A 22,218-nucleotide genomic window follows, 5' to 3' on the forward strand; every position below is an offset into this window, starting at 1 on the left:
TCATTTTTATTTTAAGTTGTCACAAAATAAAACAGAAAACTGGAGGTGTTTTGTTTTGTTACTTGTACAACGCTGCCAAATTCGTGACATTGTCTCCAAATTTATATTGAAATATTTATGTATGAACCTGTAATGAAATTTCATACTGTAGTAGATATAAGACGAGCCACTTGATTGTTTATTTACTTTGTTGGTTGGACTATCAACGACTGAAGGTCAAATGTCGACTTTCCAGCATTTCTGGATGAGAAAAAACCTCAGGTGCAGCATTTTGGCATGAATACGTTATCACGGACACGCCGTCATCTGGGAAAACAACGGCCTGCCCTAAGCTAGCTGGATGGCTTCGCTACAAGGAAGAATCTAAAGTCCTTAACGGCATTCGGACGTTGGCGATTCTATTCAGATACGCGTATGTGCCCAAAATAATGCATGAATGATCACCCGAGGACTTCCTCTACCAGTTAAGCTAGAAAGTCGCCGTATGACCTTTTCTGTTTAGAGGCGAAGTAAACCCAACCAAAAAGTTTCAAACTACTTCCTTATTGAAAAAAAGAAGATTTTTTAACATATTTAAATATAAGGTTTTAAGAAATGTCATATGTAAGAAAATAGTTTGCTACTTTGTATGATTGCGGCTTAGTTTTGTTTACTTTAAAAGTTGTTTACTATTTTAAGGTAAAATAATTATGTGGCTTGATTATCATTCAAGTCCCTCTATGTATACAAAGAACATAGGTTAACTTAAAATCACGAAAAACGTTTTTTAACATAATTATACACAGAAGTTTAAATCATATAGGCATAAGGAAAACAACTTCACAGCATTTTACTTTTCTTTGTTCTGCAGACGTACCTCCCTTTTTATACTCATTGTCATAATACACGAATATATCTTTAAATTAAATATTATCAGATACTTCTTACAAAACAATCAGCATAAAAATAAATATAAATGCATTTCCAGGGAAACCGTGCGATTTAGACCTAAAACATAATTTCCTGATTATCAGTCAACACATTGAAAAGCTTTCAATATCTTTATAAACTGTCATAACAGAGTAGAGGAGTAAAAATATATTATAAAGCCATGTTTTATATGAAAGACACTGAAATCAAAAAGCCCCATAACATAAGATTTTAATTTCTTACAATAAACACTGCTTATAACAATATTAAGGAGACCGCCTTATTTATATCCGGAAAGGAACAAATTTGAAAACAGGAAATGGAAGTGATTTATAGAGGTAGGGAAACATTGAACGGAACATCTGTAGCACTTAAATCGGAAGGATGTGCAAAAGATAATTTAAAACAAGAAAAATACTTTAATCCAAGCGAAAACCGTATTTTACAATGCTCGAATTGAATTTAATTTGTTAATAACCTTTTCACTTATGGGCCAATTTTCACAATTTAAATGCTTTTTCAGGGAGCACAGAAATGGCTAATGTTTTGAAAGGTCGCACATAGGCAAATTACCTAAAATCTACATCAAATGGTTCATAAATCTCGGAAAAGTATTTTCGATCCCTTTAAGTGTAAAATCACTTTTAAGCTTGTTACTGTTAAGTTTTGACAACAAAAAAAACAAAAAACAAAAACAAAAACAAACAAACAAAAAACACATGTATTCAAACATAAATTCTACTACATGTCATGTATTGAAAAATCTTAACAAATAAATCTTGATTTTCACACTCATTTCGTTTATTAACTTTTTTCTACAAGCGCTTACATTATAAAATGATTACTCAGTTATGGCATTTTATCATGCAAAATGACCCAAATTAAAAAAAGTTGTAAAATATCTTGTAGTATTTTCAAAACGTCCGAAGGCTACTGAATTTGTGCCATACATACCATACTGATTCTTATCACATAAATAATTCTAAGATTGAAAAGGTTCTATAACAGTATACTCTGCACATATTATGAAACAGGTATTTTGCAAAGTACAGAAAATGTATGAAATGTTACAAATTTACATGTACGATGTACTGGTTTTATATGGTATTTTTAATATTTATGTGGCATCTTTGAAAATTGTATGTAAGTAGGTAAGTAAATAAGTAAGTGAGTGAGTGAGTGAGATGGTGAGTGAGTGAGTGAGTTGGTGAGTGAGTGATAGAGTGAGTGACACAATGTTTGTATGTCTTTCTAAAAACACTGAAATCAGACAGTGTATCGAAGAAGACAATTGAAAGGAATGAAAATGTGAGAAAATATTGTGGCGAGGGTAATGAAAATGGCCATTAAAATGTAAAGGTCATAATGTTTAAACAATTCTCAGTTTAGATTGTTCATACACATTTTAGAAAAACTCTTGAAATGTACCGAAAGAAGTCAATTTTCAAAATTTCATAGAATTGGATATACACGTTCTTTTATTATCAGAGGTATTGAGCCATTTTTCAGTTTTTACTTAAACATATACTATGCACATCTTTCATTATGATATTTTTTTATTGCAGAAATTTATTGAAATCTAAAATTCTTATTGAATATGTCTTATTTGAATAAAAGAACATACAAATAATGTATGAGAATCTGTGTTCCATATTACGGGTCAAGTAAAATTGTGCCTTTCTTTAAAACTGACGGTCTATCAAGGCTTACTGCGAAAAAAATAGTACCGTGATTTTTGAGGCGAGTTCAACACTTATCACCGACATTTACAAGTTTAAACATACTTCATTCTTAAAATTCACATTCACATTAAATTGTAAAAGATAATTAATTCTCAAAGAAACGCTTGATTATAACGTATTTTAATGAGAATGAGTGTAAAGTACTATACAAATTTAATGTTGAAATCATTTGGATTATCGTTAGAGAGCAACGTTGTCTCAATGTCACGAATATTTTCACACTGGCATGTTCATTTGTTGTTATAAAGCATTAACAGTCCTTAAAATATTTTTAAAAAGACGAATATTTACTGAAATTATCTGTTAAACGTGTCGCTTACATCAGTGGCATAGATACTTTTCTTTACTATACACCCTAGGAGGCTGTACACGGAAAACGCACAGAAAACCGCTGTATCATACAAATGTTAGTAAATATTTTGCATACAATAATTAAGAATTCACCGGATGTGATGAACATACAGTTTAAAAACATTACATTTTTGAACCCATGTCGCCGAAAAAATAAAATCAACATTTAACTACATACATATGACCCTTGACTTTGTCCTCCTTCAAAATTTACATTTACATTAGAAAAATACCACGGATTTATAAAACAAATCCGTGACAATACTTATATTTTCATCCAACATAATTTATCATTCAATGTCAACATTAAGTATCTTTTTTAAAAATAAATATATCTGGCAAGTATACAACCAGTTGTTTACTAAATAAGCACAAGATAACTACGCTCATTTTCATCCCGAAAGAAACATATAAATATTTGGGAAAAAACATGACCCAAAGTACCTAGTAGTCGGTTACTTGGTTGTGATCTCATTAAACTGATTATAGTTTCTAATTATTAGAAAACACAAATAAAAACATGTATTTCGGTACAACAACAAAAATCGAAAGTAGCGAACAGTTTATTGACAGGTCAAATTCTTTTGTCTTACCAGAAATAAGGAAGAAAGGCGCAAAGATCAGTCTTTAATCATATGAATATGAATGACTCCTTATTGTGTACTTAGATAGTTTCACAGTACGTGTCGGGATGATTGCTGGCGGAATCCATTTTTGCGCATCAAACGAACATATAACAATTTATAGCCACTTATAGATTCTTCACAGGTCATACATCCTGAGAATTATATCGAATAGTAAAATACTGGTTGAATCTGATTCTTTCAGTATAAAACAACAACACATTTTGCTTTTACAAAGAAGGCGCATGCTCGAGATATCCACCGCGTTATAAAAAGGTCTAACAATATGTAGAATGAGGCAATTAGTTGATAAAGTATCACACAGTTCTAAATTTTTTCAGCAGCTCATACCGCAAAAGAAAAGAATATTGCAAACTTATATTACTGTTAATGTAAATTATCAAAATCTAATTTCAAACCATAAATACAGATATAAGAAACTGATTATATACACAATGTGGTTATGTCAAATTCCTATACTTATTAGTAACAAATATAGAAATTGTGTCCTAAACTATCCGAAATGTTACTCAATCCGAAATAAGCACCAATTAATCATAACGATGACCCCAAATCAGATGGACATTCGGGTATTTTTTCTTGATAGCGTCGTGCAATTCTTTGCTGTGATCAGCACCGCGTGTTTCACAAACTACTTTCACCTGAAATGATATATTGATGAATCGTAGATCTTCTTATCACTGAATACATGGAATAAGATATTTAGTTTTTACCAAACGTCAAAATAGTCAAAAAAGATTATCCCAAATTCATCAACAATGAGAATTGTAATCTTTGTAAATGTTGTATTAGACCTCTGAATGGTCTGCAGTGATAAAAATATGTAACCTTTCACTCACACACATGTGATAGTCCAGTCTTGGTGCCCATACATCCCTTACAACCTACCCCCGCCCCGAAAAAGAAAACAAACACACAACAATAAAAACAACTTTTCTGTGTTAAAAGAAAGAAAAACAAATGAAAAAAAAATGTTTTCCCGCGAAAAGGTAACCTTGTGGCCGTAACGCTATGAAGTTTTACTAGGACACGCTGTGGAACAATCACAATGTCGAGTTCTGTATCAATACAAGCTATTTTGCTAGTCTTTACACATCGTGCATTTAGAAAATTGTTAACATTCTTCCTCTACCCTATGTACAATCTAAAATAACTTACATTTAAACTCGGACACTCCAACTTGTTAAATCTTGCGAAAGAACAGTGATGGTCGGCCATTTTGTCGAAAACGAAAGTTCAACACCTACAACGTACTGCTCCGCTTAAAAGTTTTAATGTACGTTATTTAAGAGTGTGTATAAGGTTAAAGGAGAATATCAACAATTTTCTAAATGCACGATGTGTAAAGAGTAGCAAATTACAGAACAGACATTGTGCTTGTTCCACAGCGTGTCCTATTAAAGCTCCATAGCGTTACGGCTACTCGGTGATCTTTTCGTGGTATACGAGTAAGTACATGTATATACGGAAAAAATCTTTCATTTATCATAGACAAGTTGCTATGGTTTTTGTTTTAAATTTTATTTTTTATTGTTTTTTGTTTTGTTTTTGTGGCGGGGGTGTATGGGCAGCAAAACTGGACGAGCACCTGTGCACTCACATGGCACACGTTTAAGCAGAAAGAAATAACTCAAAATAAGCGTCATAACGCTTAAAGAGATTATCAAAATATAGACTATTTTAATGTTGTGCATCCGATGATAATTTTCCACTCCATGACATATCTATTTGACATTTGGTTTATCTTGTTTGTAAATATATTGATTTCGTTTGACCATTTTCATTGTAAACTAATTTTATCTGTTCAAATATGGTCTTTTAAAAATAGATTAATATCGATAAAGGTAATGGGACATGATGTTTTAAAAGGGAGAACTTTAATCCATGTCTTGAAATTATAAATGTCTTACCATTGCAGAGAACACGTCATGCTTCTCCCACGGTCTTTCATGGAAAATATCCTTGATACTGTAAAGTATAATAATAAAATTGCCAAAGTTCCTCTGACTCTACAAATCTTTTCCTTCTAACATGATTGATGGAATTATATGGTTGACCAGTAATATAAATGTTGAGAGACGTCAGTAAACTCCGCTTATAACGATATTCTGGAGACCGCCGAATTTATATCGTTACATATGGATATCGTTGTATCCGAGAAGCAATCACTTTAAAAGAAAGAGTCGTGACCGCGGCAACAACTTCGTAATAAGCGGTATATCGTTACAAGCGATATTGTTATAAGTAGAATTGACTGTATGCTTTAGAAACGACTCAATAATGCAATATAAATGCCTTCAGATGGGATAATTAATTCTAAAATTTAGAAGGAACCAGGAAAAAATCTATATTGCCATCCCTTTTTTATTTATACATCGGGTTATTCAAGTAAATATAGCTTAGATATGAGCAGAAACCAGAACTTAATATATCTTACCATCGCTTTTTATGAGTTATGCAACGGGATATACGGAAGAATACAGCTCAAATAAGATTATTATGACCCGAGGCAAGGCTGTATTCTCCCATATATCCGGTCAGGAAATTGTAAAACGAATCTATAATCATACAAATTGTTATTTACGGCATGTTTATAATTTAATTAAAATTTCACCCGCTTAAGAGGTTCAACGGTCAATCTAACGTAATAAGAAGTAATAAGTTGTTAGTAAAAATATAAGTAATTAAAGTATTAAGTAATCATAGCTGTGAAAATTTAAACTATTTTATTACAGTGATCTCATTTGAATCGAGGAAAATGGCATAAATGGAGGATCTTGATTGAGTATAGATTCATGAAAGATCATGTATTTTTAGTTTCTAAAACCCTTAGCCTGCCTACGACAACATATTGTGTACCCCTATAATACCTTATTTTGAAAATTTTCCTAAAATTGATGAACGGTTATATCCATTTATATATATGAACAACACCATATAATGTTTTTAGCGTTGTAAGGGTCAATGCAAGCAGTATATCTTACATTGATAGGTATTGTACTTTATTTTTCTTTCCTGTATCAGAGACGCCTTTTAACTGGAAGTTACACAATTATTCAACACAGATTTTCATTATTATGCTAGAAGTGACAAATAATTGATAACAAACAAGTTACCTATTTGGGATATTGACCATTTTGCAAATAACATAAACCATTAAACAATATATTGCGATTAAGACCTGACAACAATATCTACCATTTGAGACATTTACCATTTTGCAAATTACATAAAGAATCAAATATGAACGGGATTAATACCTGACACTAAGATCTCCCATTTGGGACAATGGCAATTTTGCAAATTACTTAAAGAATTTAAAGATTTAAACAATGCATTGGATTAAAACCTTGTACCAAGATCTTCCATTTGGTACATTGACCATTTTGCAAATTACATAAACAATTAAACAATGCATTGGATTAAGACCTGACACCAAGATCTCCCATAAGTTTTGTCAGCTCTGCGATACTGCCAGGTCTGTCACTGAGCGACACTTGGAATTTGACTAATCTGTTATCTTCAGCCAGTGCTCTTTCAATCACGCGACCAAGTACCGTGGTGTCAATATTCCCGCCACTGAGAATGATCACAACCCTAAAATGAAATATCATTATTAATCAAATCATTATTAAACTTATTGTCCAAGGAGTTACGTTTTAGACAAGTAATCTAAGGATCTATAGTCGTGTGGGTTCAATCCCCGTAAGGACGAGCCGTTGCTTCCATTGCGTAAGTAACGTTATACTCATTGCTCAGTACTGGTTGGTTCCAGGAACGTATTCGAGAGTGTAAAAATTATGACAAAATACTATTAATGTTGCAACATCGTTAATTTTTGTCACTAACTATTAAGATTTTCTTTTTGAGTGTTTCACTCGGAGAGCCATTTCACACATTTCTACATAAACTCAAGCAAAGCTACTCTTATCTATACCTTCTGATCAATCACTCACTGTGACCACTAGCACACCTCTCACTTCAGTAAATTTTCATTCATAGAATAAGAAAAATAAATTACTTTTTGCCCTCCAGTCCCGGAATAAGCCCTTGTATAATTGCTGCCAATCCTGTAGCGCCTCCGCCCTCAATCACCGCTTTTTCTAGCTCAATACACCTCAAAATCGCCAGCTCAATAAACTCTTCCCTTGATAATGTCATAAATATAATGTAATAAACATTCCGGATCAAAAGCTGAGCTTTTCTCGAGGGAAAACAACAGCAACAACAAAAATTCACAGTGCGTAATCGTTCCGGGCTGATTTGGAATATTTTCCCGTTCCTGAACTGATTTTGATTTTTTTCACCGGATTGATTCAATTGGCTTCAAACTGTTCCCAAGAGTCAGTGAAAAGTGTAACATCTCTAACGCCCATATTAATATATAAAGTCATATTCAATCTTCAACTGCTTAAGTATTTGAATATTTGATTTCAAAGGGCAATAGAACAAACCAGCACTTAGATAAAAGTATTGGACAATTTCTTACTGCTACCACACAGCATAATGCGTTATAAAAAGACACAAAAATGGAAAGGGGAGATCGCTCCAGATTAATAATTTACTCTATAATTTGCTTTGTTTTTCCGTAAGAAGATGGAATAACGCATCAATTTGGACTTTAATATTAAACAAAGCAAAAATTTAACATTTGTTCAGGAATTTACCTACATTTATACCAAGTTCTTCTATAAATTGTGTTGAAAATATTTTCTTTGTATTATAAAAAAGCAATGAAATGATTACTTGACAAGGAATACATCGTAACGATCAATCAGGTTCTTTGCCATGACTGTTCGGAACGCGTTGACTCCGACAGTTGGAACTGCAAGCCCTGAATACATAGAGGATATGCAAGTTTTTGTCCGTAAATACGTGACTTATTTCGTTTGAAAAACTATCATTTTAATACCACAAAATGATCATTTCTATACAACGAGATGAAAATAAACTTGTATTATTTTATAAGAAAATAATTATATTTTTTTTTGTTTTTTATATACATTTTCTCTTTTTCGAGCTGACGACTCACAATTTTGTGTCTTTGCTAACTTTTAAGAAAGTAGTCCCGTAAGACACCAGTGATAATACTGAAAATATGTTTCACTGCATTAAAAACAATTTTTTACATTCAAATTTATAAAATGAAAATATATATTTTTATTCATCAGTATTTCTTAATATTTCATGCATATAATAAACACATGAATTAAACTTATAAAAGATAGATATATTGTTACGGCGTTATTGTTTTTCAATCTTTATGTATATAAATATGTAACACTTCTGTTGTTTGAGCCGAACGAGTTGTATTTCAAAGTATTCATTAGTATAGATATATAATCAAGTTTTGCCTTTATAGACCCTATATGAAGAAATAAAATAATAGAAGTATTGAATGTTGCAATATTCAGATATAAAATAATCTATTGTTAAATTATCAAAGAATGCGACAAAAAATAACCGTTTGCCAGCGTAGATTTAGTCTCGGTATAGATGGGCCGCCCGACGTCCATCGCAGCCTTGAAACTAGGGCAGTTTTCCGCCTGAACACCCTGAAGATGAATAATATCTTCATGAAGATGCATTGATTTTTTATAATACCATAGTCCAAAGAAGAATTTTAAGACATTGTATCGTAATATGTACAAATAATGTACATTTACCCTATAAAACTAGAAATGACGCACATACTACAAACAACTGTGATGATCAAGTTTAAAATCAAAATATGCTTTTTTACATTTCTCAAATCTGTCCATTTTATTTTGAATTTCTTGATAAAAAGAAGCAATGACAAAAACCGGTTCATTATTAAAATTAATATATCTTGATCATCAGACGCATTTAAAAGTAAATTTACAATGATCCTGACGTCTGGACGCTCTGTTTTGATAGCAAGAGCTGTTCCAGCTATCATGCCTCCTCCACCTATTGGTATAATACATGCGTCAAGGTCGGGTACATCCTTTAATATTTCGAGTCCAATCGTGCCTTGTCCAGCTATTATATCCTCGTGGTCATATCTAGCAATACATTAACACTTTTTATTAATCTTTTTCTCTCCATTCTTTCTTAGGTAATCATTTTCCTCCCCATAGAGACTTTCTCAAATGTACACTGCTTGTAATTATTTAAAAATAAACAACAAAAAACATAGAAACAAAAAACGAGAAAATCCGACAAGTTTAAGTTAGTTATGATGAAAATAACAATAACAAGTAGAAAAAAACAACTAAACAAATGAACAACAAAACACACTTTCAATAAAACCCAACTTAAACACAAAAGAGGCATTTGGCTTTTGAACTATTTAAAGCATTGTACGCGTAAGACCTAATTTGATTTTCTCTATACTCAATACTTGATGTCTTTTCAAAATTATTGATGAATTTAAAATTATATCGTTTACGTGACATTCAATCCCCTATACCCCTTGTAATGACCGTCAATCTACACCCCTGATTAATGATCATCATTATCTACATTATATGTGATAAAATGTACAACTGTATTAATATTTCAAGAACTTTTAAACCCCTGTTGATCTTAGAATTAAGCTTATGTTTTATTGTTCATTCCTCCTTCCCTCCTGCTAAAGGGTCTTCTTCAGAAGTTCAGACTGGACACACTGAAGTTGTTGCATATGATGACAACATAAGCCACGATGAATACATGAAGCAGCTACTTTTCATGTATTTAATTCAATTACATAAGCAAATTGCTTCATGATATTCCTAAAAAGCTCCAAAACAAAAGCAAACAAAAAAGCAACAACAAACAAAACAAATTTAATAGATGAACAACAACAAAAAGTCCAACAAAAAATAATAACAACAACAAAACAACTTTTCAATGCATATACTACATTGTACTAAGATGGAAAGTCTTACCCATTTATATATGCTAACCCCATTTCTTTAGCCATTTTCAGAGCAACGGTCCTTGACTGGAATGTATACATACACAAAGGTTTATTTAACTGTTGTTAAGACATGGCTAACTTATTTTAGGTCTGTTGTCACGAGAAATATTTCAATACTTGAAATCGTGAATTCGGGTAGTTCAAATCGTGGGTTCACGAAATTGAAATTGTGAATTTATGAACTTGAAATCGTGAAATCATGAATACTGAATTCGGGAACAAGAAGTTGAAATCGGTAAAACGCGAAGATGAAATCATGATTTCAAGAAGTTGAAATCATCAATTCGTGAAGATAAAATCGTGACTTCACCAAATTCAAATTGGGAATTCATGTAGCTGAAATTGTGAATTTACGAAGATGAAATCGGGAATTCATGAAGTTGAAATGTCCCCCACCGATCGTTTGTCCGAAAGCTAGCACTTTTCCTTAATGGTTGCATCTAGTTTATATCAAATTTTAACTCACGATGTCTCTTGTTTTCAATTTCACACAATTAATACGTATTTCTCTTTTCATCACAAACCTGAACAGACTTTTCGAACCACAAAAATGCATACATTTTGACTGTTGGAAGTCATGATGTAATGTTATAGTCAATGAAAAACCTTAATCAGTTTGTTTGTAAAATATTCCGTTCGTATTTATTCTGAATATAATATTATATTTGTTAATAGTATTAACTGATGTGAAAAAGATGATATAATGGTCACCAGGATAGGTAATCACGTGATATTTGTTTGCGGTAAAAATAGATCACGGTTATGGTATTTGCTATCTTCCAATATTTGAATGAACAAGTAAGTATATAGATTCCACTGGTATATACTTTTCAATTGTAACTCTCTTACTTTTGCCATAATTCTCGCAGAAACTTTTGATGAAAATGACACAATTTCTGCGAGTTTATCTAGAAAACTTCAAGAGCTACATTCATTGAAATTAGAGATTTATTGCCAGGAACATTGTGTATATGATAAATATTCAACTACTGAAAAATAAAACGAAAATAATAGCAAATATATCATTAGCGGCGACCCAAATGTTACCGTAAATAAATGTCAGGTCATCACCCATCCTATATCATGTGATGAAAAGAACGATTGTTGTACTTCATATTTATGTAAATATACTAACGTTAAACTCGTTTCGGAAAAGGCGCTCTCAAGGACTCCTTTAAATTATATAAGTCTTTATAAAGAGACAACTCATGTGCGAAATAAACATTAAATGATATGTTATAGCAAGAGTTGTCGATAGGACAACGTGCATGACTATTTTAAGTGTTTGATAGTAAGACAAGAGCCTTGATAATGTAAACTTTTCTACCTTCAAAAAGGGCCATAACTTTGTCAAAATCTATGTCAGAGTTATGGGCCTTTGACATTGACCTCTTTTTATGCTCTCAAATTCAACCCATTTCCTTAATAATTTGGAGATATCAACTTGCATGTTAGAACTGAACCAGTTGACGCCGAAGCCGATGCCTGGTTGAGAACAAAAGCTCTTCCTAATCGTAGAATATCGGCTTGTCATAAATAATCTAAATTCAAAAACAATTTTATTCATATTTAAGCAGTTTCTGTTAGATTACTCCACCTACCTCGACAATGTTGTTCCCTTCTATTTTTATAGTAGCCCCATATTTTCTACATGCCGTGATTTTCATCAGCGGGGCTATCGTTGGCATGACGACGTTCACTGGTATTCCAAGGAGTTTACCATGATATGACAGTGCCAAAGCATGGTTCCCGGCACTTGCTGCTATCACACCTTTCTTTTTCTGTTCCTATTAACCGATTAATATTACAGAAAAGCTATTTGTTTTACAATAAGATAAGAAGATGACAAAATGTCTTAAACATCAAGAAAACAAAATACTAGAAATTATTAGCTAGCATGGAGACGGTCGTTTTTAATAAACCAATTCATGAATTAAATATAAATTACATAAAACAATGATTTCTATAGGAACATGAGGTACTATTTTATATAACAAAGAATGACAATTATTGTACATTTATTGTATTTTGGAATGAATGACAACAATGTTTTAAGTTGGAAAGAAAAAAAAACAACATTTGTTTTATATGTTTAAAAGCAAATGTTTCAAACAAGAAGGAAAAACAACTATTTCACATAAGAAAGAAAATAACCCGTTTCGTATAGAAAGAAAGGCTACTGCTTTAAACGAGAAAGAAAAACAACATCGCATTTCATATAAGAAAGGAAACCGTCTGTTTTATATCAGACAGAGAAGCAGCTGTTCGATATAAGAGAGACAACAAGTGTTTTATACAATACAATAAAAGAAAAAATAACTGTTTCAAATAAAAATCAAACCAAAAATCATCTGTTTCATATACAAAAGACATATAAAAGAAAATATGTAATAAAAGAAGAGAGGACGCTCTTTTCATAAAAGAAAGGAAGGAATCTTCTCATTTAATAGAGGCCATTGATTTATATATAAATGAGGAACATGTTACATCCAAACTTGCCAATGTAGAAAGAAAGGAATGCAACAGATAAGCATAAAAAGGAAAGAGCCGATCGTTTTATATAAAAAAAGAAAATTGATTTACATATTAAGAAATACGGATTTGAATGAAGTTTAGCAACGCTTTGGTGAGTTTAGTCTAAGCATTTCGAAAGACACTGATGATCTGACGGAGATCTCTGTGGCCAGGAAGTTTAATCCTTTACTTCGTATCACATACACTCTCATTGCTAGGGTTTGAATCCGACACGAACTTTGGATTCTTTCATGCAAATGACCGGCGGTCGGTGGTTCTACTTAGATGCTCGTTGGTGTCTAAAATAATGTAAAGAGCTGGACATCTCTTGTCTTTCTCTGCCATTAAAGCAAAAAAGTCTTTATATGACCTTCCCAAAGAATTTAAGGAAAAAATGATTTCACATCAAGTAACGCAACGACCTTTGTTTCGCACAAGCTGTTAAAGAATAGAATATGACAATGCTTTTGAATTAACATTTTCTCCTTATTCTTTCGATAATTCTATACTAAAACGTTATTTGATAACAAAATAAATTGACCCGTTTAATGTGTTAGAAACAACGTGAAAATATGTTATTCTTTTTGTTGTAGTTTCTTAATTTACCGGTGGCAGGTTCAACAGGCAAAACATTGCTCCTCTTTCCTTGAAACTGTGAATGGAAACAAAAAATCATGTGATGAAGACATTTGAAAAAACAAAACTTCTTTTTAATTATTCAAATGCAAAATACAAAAAGAAAAAACAAAAAAACTGGTGATGTGAAATAAGGTCATTGTACATTATTAAGAACAGAACTGATATATTGAACACGTACAAAGCTGCAAAAGCACTATTTCTCTCGACTTAGACATCTTCAAATATGGGTTTGACAGCTGTATACTTAAAATGAATACACTCACAGTTGTACTCAACAATGTATGATAACCTTATCGTATAATTCAACAATATTGCTCACAATATATTAAGCTTCTATACCATTTATTTTTCAACAAGTATTAAAAGTGCTAGTCTGATGCAGGGAACTTATTCAAAAGTGGTTCGAGAAAGCAACAATAGAGCTTAAACATATATATTTTTGGTAATAATGTAGAAAAAATGTAATGTAAAATCTAATTGTGATTTCTACGTCAACAATATTGCATTATCACATTACCTTCCGGTATACTGAGTGTATTCTTTCTTGAAATAGATATCCATGTTGAACAGGTCAGACATCTGGGAACGCTTTTCAAGTAAACAAAATCATAAAAGTCATACATCTGTGAACGCTTATCAAGTAAGCAAAATCATAAAAAGTCAGATATCTGTAAACGATTTTCAAGTAAACAAAATCATAAAACGTCAGACATATGCGTGTGTTTTTCAAGTCAACAAAACCATAAAAAGTCAGACATCTGCGTGAGCTTATCAAGTAAAGAAAATCATAAAAAAATCAGATTTCTGTGAATGCTTTTCAAGTAAACAAAATCATAAAAAGTCGGACATCTGCGTGCGATTATCAAGTAAACAAAATAATAAAAAGTGAGACATCTGCATGCTCTTATCAAGTAACGAAATCATAAAAATTCAGACACCTATGAATGCTTTTCAAGTAAACAAAATCATAAAACGTCAGACATCTGTGAACGCTTATCAAGTAAACAAGATCATAAAGTATCAGACATCTGTGAACGCTTATCAAGGAAACAAATTCATAAAAAATCAGACATCTATGAACGCTTATCAAGTAAACAAAATCATAAAATATCAGACATCTGTGAACGCTTATCAAGTAAACATTTTCATAAAAAATCAGACATCTGTGAACGCTTATCAAGTAACAAAATAATAAAATATCAGACATCCGTGAATGCTTATCAAGTAAACAAATTCATAAAAAATCAGACATCTATGAACGCTTATCAAGTAAACAAAACCATAAAATCTCAGACATCTGCAAACGCTGAAAAATATTACAAAGTAAATGGTCAGATTTCTATGAACATTGTTATAGAGAAAAAAAAAACACTAAGAGACCCAACTAAATATGTCAGACATCATTACACGCTGATAAAGAAACAAAAAAAAATTGTGAACGCTGTTAAAGAATATAAATATAAACTTTGTGAAAAAGACGATACATATGTGAATGTTGTTAAAGATATTGAACATTGTAAAATGCCAGACATCTGTGAGAACAAGAATACTAAAACAGATCAGGCATCTGCAAAAAGTTGATAACAATAAATATATTTACATATATCATATATATACATTTAAAATTCTGGCTTGTCTAAGCCATGTTACAGAAAAAAAATAATAAAGATATGATATACTAAATATTTATCGCTTAAATGTTCTGCTGCAAATTGCACCCTGTACCCATATATAACCAGCCCTTATTTTCATAATACATCATCAGGCTTGGAAAAATATTCATCAAAAAAATATTTATGATCATACAAGTAGACCATTTGAAACATTTTTATCTCCACTTAAAGATAAAATATTTTAAATGGTTTACCACTTCCTGGTATAATTTATTAGTACATAATATTAAAATGCGTTCTTATAGCGTTCTAATAGCGTTAAGATTGTAAACTTAAACTCGTATTAAAATTGTGTAATAATGTACATATTTTTAACCATTATAAAATCCAAATTACTTACCTGACAGGGCATTTCTTTAATGGCCCCCGCAATGGCTTTTTGGGCTTGCAGAACCTTGTCATAGGATACGATGATCGGATTGTTTGGATCACACGCCCTAAATTATAAGTGGAAAATGTGATATTTTCATGTTTTCACAATTTAAATAATGGGTCACGTGTTTACCTCAAGTTTTGATTTTATTCGATCTAATTCTTCGATTTAGTACTGTGAAAGCTATAATTATGGTTATTTATGTGGTTTTATTAACAATTTTTGTGTTAACGTGCTTTTATTAACAATCTTTGTGTTTGGTTAGAATCTTTTTCAACCTCTCTTTTTTAAACATTCAACCATTTGCTCCTTTAATTAATATGCACGGGTTAATGATCTTCTCTTGATAATCTAGTTCGTGTCGTATTTTCAAAATCAATTGACAGACATTACATTTTGACCAGTATCATGTCTATATGTTGAGTTTTGCTTTAATTTTAAATTATGAAATACAAGATCAACAAGAAAGGGCGGCGTTCATCGAACACAACCCCCACACGACTCACACGACCCAGCAACACAGGACAACCGGCAAGGAGCCAGCAGGATCCAAACAAAAACAGGACAGGGCACAAAGCAAAGCACGAACGGGGTGATTTCTATGATGATATATAATAGGAAAAAATAGAAACATAAATGCTGGTGCTATAAGGGCGTAGACGGTAGCTTTGCCGCTGTCTTCCATATGCAGGCGTTAATTCCATCGAACCTGCGACAATTTTATCATTGAAGTACGGGATGGCCTTTAATGTTTTATTCCGAGTATTATAATAAAGCAATGCATGTTACTGTATCAATTCTTACGACAGAATGTTTGGAATTTTAAGACAAAGGCCATTGATTAGAATCAATTTAAAATAAGGCATTCTTGAGTTGAAAGAAAGCATTGTTAAATAATACTTACGGATCTTCGGGCTCTTGTCCAGGTGCATAAGTTGCCGTGGTTAGAGGGCGTGAATAGATCTTTCCAATTGCAGAAGCAACATGACCTTCTCTTCTACGATAATCTTTGATAACAGTTTTATAAAAACCACTACCTTTACCTCTTAGATATCGAAATGAATGAAACATTGTAAGAAAATCGTTTGCAAAACGTTCAAAATTCTTCTCTTCAGATATTATGTCGAGCTGGTTAACTTTTTACGGCAATGTGCTATGCGCCCGACTTGCACCTAGGATTCAGACTAAAATACAAAGAAGAGCACAATTCTGCCTAAGCATGAAACAGAAAATTATACAACTTTTCTGGTCAATGATGTATGGACTATAAAACAAATTCAAACAAAATCAAGAAAGAAAATGGAATACATGATACAAAAGTCATGGAACGACAATATATTGTGCATGATCAATAAATACTGAGCTAATGGTCTAGCAAATGCTCACAATAGATTACAATACTACATTCAAAAAATTTATTACGCGAATCTACAACTTTCTCAACAAGTAACGTTTAAACACAACGTTTTGATGGCGTCATTTCCTGTAGTTTGGTCACGGATATGCTTGTTTAAACCTCATTTTACTATAATTCTTGACTGTTAGAAAATTGTTAAAACAGTATAAGGTATACACCCATATCATCTTTAATATCTTCGAATTTCGAAAAATTCGGGCTCATATCATTTTTAATGATTGGAAAGCAATGTTTTGAGGAAGAAATTTTGTGATAATAATCATCTTTTATCAGACCAGAACGTCCTTGTGCGTGCATCATTTCTCTCATCGTAATGTCTATGTCATACTGATGTATCCGCAATTATTTATTCGCACAATGCTGGAAAGAGACCACAATTTCATCTACGACATATTTCTTTCACAAAACGGCTCTTTGTAAAGCCACCTGCATCAATTAGTCACGGCAGGTCAATCAAATATCCCTTGCACCAAGGAGGACCTTGATTTTTCCGTGCCGTGTGCCTTAAGGTTTAGGAGAAATGATCGGATACGTTTGTACGTTTGTGTAATATCTTTTTAATGATGTTCATCCGCCCGTTAAGACATAAAAAGAAGCTCTGCTACCGAGTACGGACACCTGACATGCTACAATCATGCCATTAAAGGATTGATTTTGCAGCACATGGTGATGATGATTTTCCTCCATGTAATTTTCGATAAAATAGCAAAAGAAGTTTTGAGTAGGAAGAAGGTTTCTGAAGATTGCTCAAATGAACGAGCACTTTAACGTTCCTGTGAAGGAATAAGCTCTGATAAGGGCTGTTGGTGCCAATCGAAGGGCTTGCCTTTTATACCGTTACTGCATACTAGGTGCTCCCGCACACTAGTATCCTTTCATTTTAACCCCTGCCTCCTCTGTATTGTCACATATTTCCGTTTCATCCAGGAGTTTGAATACTGTCACAGATTCTTTAATAATAATAATACTACGTACGCATTATGGCAAAGTCTAAAGTAAATTCTTACGAATGAGAATAATATCCTTTTTTATTTTTTATACAAATAACACACAATCAAGAAAATGATCATATTGTCCATATAGGTGATTGGTGTAAATACAAAATGTGAACATTATCTAAATATAAAACAAATAAGCATTTTTCTGAATATGCTATCATTATTTGGTGGCTGAAAACTGAATTCCAACACTAAGTATGATACGACATTGTTGACACACCAATGAACGACCAGTTACAAAACTTAATACGTTGGAATTTCTTTATTTCGCAAAATTCTGTGGAAGTTTGGTGTTGGTCCCTTAAGAAATGGAGTTTTATATTGATGATTATTTATCTATATACAATGTATTGAATATTAAAGATATACATAATATATTGTATATTATGTATATTTAGGTTAAAAAAGTATGCAAATTAAACAGAAAATTAAAAATTGTACAATATAAGCCTGCACATTTCAAGGCAATATATTATACGTCTTTGAAAGCTTATTTTGAAATGCTTTGAGAAATGTAGGAGATGCGCACACAACACATTATTTAGGTCGATAAAGTATTTCCTAATTAATTAACACACTCAATAAAGTATCTTTTGATAAATATTTATTTTACTCGTCATTTTTCAAATGGAAAGCACAATTATATTCATTTATATTTACTGCAATCTTAAAAGTGTTAATTTTTATACCTTTTTATTTATTGCAAAGATATGCAAAATAAACAATTAATTATGTATAATATCTATATATTTTTCAGATATTATTAGTATGTTTTAAGTCCTTACCGCTCTGTTATCCAAATGCCAATGCAAATATATAATTATACAGTCTGCTTAAAGATCATAAAATTGCACGTAAATATAAAATGCTTGTGATATACCTTGTTAAAAACACCTTGATAAATACAAATATGTAATAAAAATAATAAAAAAATTCTTCTTGGAAGAATGTTTTTTATTTCTTGATATAGATAGCTTGTTTGTTTGATTGGGTTTTATCTGTTCACGTAACACCGACACAGTATAGGTCATATGGCGACGTTCCAGGTTTAGTTGTGGAGTAAAACCTCAGGTGTCCTTCCGTCCATTATAGAATATCGATAGAGAGATTCATTTATTAATTAATTTATGATTATAATACTATGAAACAAATCAAGTATTTATTTCTTATTTCTAACTCCTGACAAAACATTTCGGACGGTCTTTTATTTTCTGAATATATCTTATTAATTTATTTATTTAGGAAAAGTTGACCCCTAAGTAGTCGATTGTTCAGAGTCAGTTTATAGCATGCCACTCACATGAAGGCATCTTGGTTGAAACCCATACCCACAAGCAAAGAACTTCATTGTTTAACTTCATCCAAAATGAAAATATGAGATCATTGCCCATGACTTCTTTTTTTTCTTAATGAAATAAATCACAATTTTCATTATCCAATGAAATCACGCGTCTGTAATACACATCACCCAAGAAAACCAAATTTTTGTGCGAACCTTGCGAAGTTCTTGTTTTCTTATGCTTTGACATTTTGACAAAACTATTTACTACAGTACCCATATGACAAAAATATTTTTAATGATCAATTGCATTACATAATATTATAGTCAATTGTTTATTATACCCATTTGGTTTTGTTTACTATACTGAATTTGTATTATACTTAATTATAAGTTATTACGTACATGTATATTGAAACCTGTGTCATTCCAAATAAAAACTGTGTTATTTTCTGTTTTGTACAGAATCACCACCTTCTGTTTGTTTTTTCGATACACTTTAAAAAATCAGAATGGATATAACATTTTTTATTTATCAAATAACTGTAAAATGTTGTATCAATTCTTGATTTGTTGAAGTGTATCAACATATCCTATTATGAATTTCGATATAGATCTGTATATTTTTCTGTATGCGTGTATCATATGCGCAATGACGACCCGAAAGAAAAAAAGTTGTATTTGTTTGTTTGTTTGTTTGTTTCATTTTACGCCTTTTCCCAACAGTATTTCAGTCATATAGGCTTGTAATTTCCTAACCATTGTTCCTGAAGAGTTACACCAGTACTAGACTACCTTCCTCCGCGCTAAACTACCAAAGCATCTCCCGGGGATCTAACCCTGGCCAGAGAGGTAACTGGATTAGAAGTCATCGACTCTAACCCCTCGACCACGGAGGCGGTAAAAAGCTGTATAACACACACACACACACACACACACACAAATATATAGTTGTTGACAATACAGACAATTATTCGTCAATAATAACAAAGCAAATCCGCACTACGGGGGTTTCTACACATAAAAAAAGACCAAGAAGGTGGTATTTTGTGCTCATCCCGTAACACAAGATGAAAGAGAAAACAATCACTTTTCAATGTCCAAGAAAAGAACAATGTACACTCAAACATTTATTTGAATCCTTGACATATGAAATAACATTCTTCCATTCTGCTCACGATCTTACAGAAACGTCCACAAATCATTCGATCTGAAACATATAAATTAACTTGATAATACATGAAACAAATTTGAAATTTCTATATTGAAAGTCAAAACTTTTCTGTATCCAGATTCCAAAAATATTGTTGTTCCTTCAAATAAAAACAGTAATCTTTAAAAACTAAGAAAGTGGTAGGGTAGGTGGAAAACTAAACTAACCAGTTTAGTTTTTCTGCATGTATCTGCCCTCAAAGTGACTATAACACGTTACAACACGGTTTATACATAAACCGCTACCGCGTTATAATTATCACCATGTATTTGGTAATTCATCATACAAGACATGACTTCAATTATACATAGGAAAATAATTAATATATTTTTCTTGATCACGGATTCATAGATTTTACTGGATCGGATCACATTCCCCGCTACCCGCGCCCCATGAGATTTAAACCAAGTAAATTCTACTCAAGCCCGATTTAGTGACTCCTGTACTAAATCTATTGTATTTTACTGTTTTAATTTCTTTTTACATACCTAAATGAAGGTTGTCTTTGCAGAGTAAATATTTTCCTCTTAAAAACCGTTTATTATATTTAGATTTTTTTTCAGTAATAAATAACGCTTATTCGGTTAAGCGATTCGAGCGCGACATGTTTAGTGTTTTACATTTCAACAAGATTATTCAACCGAGTTTGTAAATCTGTAAAATACAAAAAAGGGGAAAACTATTTTCAATAATTCAATACACTTAAGACATCGAAACGGTTTTATCTATTTTTAGACTACAGCTTAAATTCTCATGATATATAGACCTTTCAATATGAGCAAGGATTGGATATTTTATACGTAAAAAAACCAATAACATTTCTCAAGGTTGAAATTTAAAGTTGATGTTACATAAAAAGATCATTGACTTTTTAAAAACATAGGAAATTGAATGCGAAACCCTACCGATATGAGGTTCTTGTGAAGGTACGTGACCCCACTCTTTCAAAATAATGCAATTATCATACTTTTTCAACAGAATAATGTTACAGATCATATAGCAACAGAAACTGTGAACTTCCTTTGAACAAATTACATTGCATTCATTGATAATTGGCCCACCAAAAGTCGTTATCAGAGTCCTATCGAATACCTGTGGGATAAAACTAACTCTGTGCGCAAGATAAGTTTGTCATACCCGATATTAATGTGTGATTTTGGTCTACCACATTTAATCAACTATCTTATTAAATTTCCGTGAACGCAGAGTAAGCAATACAATGTTAAACACAAATTCACATTGCAGTACTTTTGGACTACTAGTATAACGGTTAAACCCTTTTTCCCATATCTTAGTATATCAGCTATATATAAGTTTTTTGTTCATTATATTTATTGGTACAAGGAGAAATCAAGATAAGAACGAAATGAGATTTACACCTGCAAGTGTATGTATTTTGTTAAATACATGTACTTAAAACAGCATGTTTGTGATTTACGAATACTGCAAATACATTTGTTTTGCACTGTCGTTACAAAAAAGTCTGTATTTGTTGGCTTGAATCCAGTAATGCCAGTTGTTTTAACGACTTTTGTAACACT

The 22,218-nt window shown here is 31.9% G+C and overlaps 1 protein-coding gene across 1 annotated transcript; it reads right to left on the reverse strand.

Annotated features, from left to right (window-relative positions):
- Positions 1 to 657: 657 nt before the first annotated feature.
- On the reverse strand, positions 658 to 15,872 carry LOC132735795 (L-threonine ammonia-lyase-like). Its single transcript, XM_060722791.1, has 12 exons — positions 15,738 to 15,872; positions 14,242 to 14,312; positions 13,692 to 13,737; positions 12,173 to 12,358; positions 10,540 to 10,595; positions 9,510 to 9,672; positions 9,111 to 9,201; positions 8,393 to 8,480; positions 7,668 to 7,793; positions 7,076 to 7,243; positions 5,557 to 5,614; positions 658 to 4,287 (listed from the first exon to the last, which is right to left on the reverse strand). The coding sequence occupies exons 1-12, from the start codon at positions 15,747 to 15,749 to the stop codon at positions 4,177 to 4,179; spliced, it is 1,176 nt and encodes a 391-aa protein (XP_060578774.1). The 5' UTR covers positions 15,750 to 15,872; the 3' UTR covers positions 658 to 4,176.
- Between the last annotated feature and the right edge of the window lie 6,346 nt (positions 15,873 to 22,218).

Source organism: Ruditapes philippinarum, unplaced genomic scaffold (genome assembly GCF_026571515.1).
Source record: "Ruditapes philippinarum isolate M1 unplaced genomic scaffold, ASM2657151v2 ctg9293_1_1_1_1, whole genome shotgun sequence".
Lineage (NCBI taxonomy): Eukaryota > Metazoa > Mollusca > Bivalvia > Venerida > Veneridae > Ruditapes > Ruditapes philippinarum.

Bases quoted from the DNA above. Each gene is read 5' to 3' on its own strand.
- LOC132735795 (XM_060722791.1), bottom strand. The intron at 10,596-12,172 runs GTAGGTGGAGTA...TATACATTCCAG, and splicing joins AAGGGAACAACATTGTCGAG to TCAAGGACCGTTGCTCTGAA. The intron at 9,673-10,539 runs GTAAGACTTTCC...ATGTATTGCTAG, and splicing joins GGGTTAGCATATATAAATGG to ATATGACCACGAGGATATAA.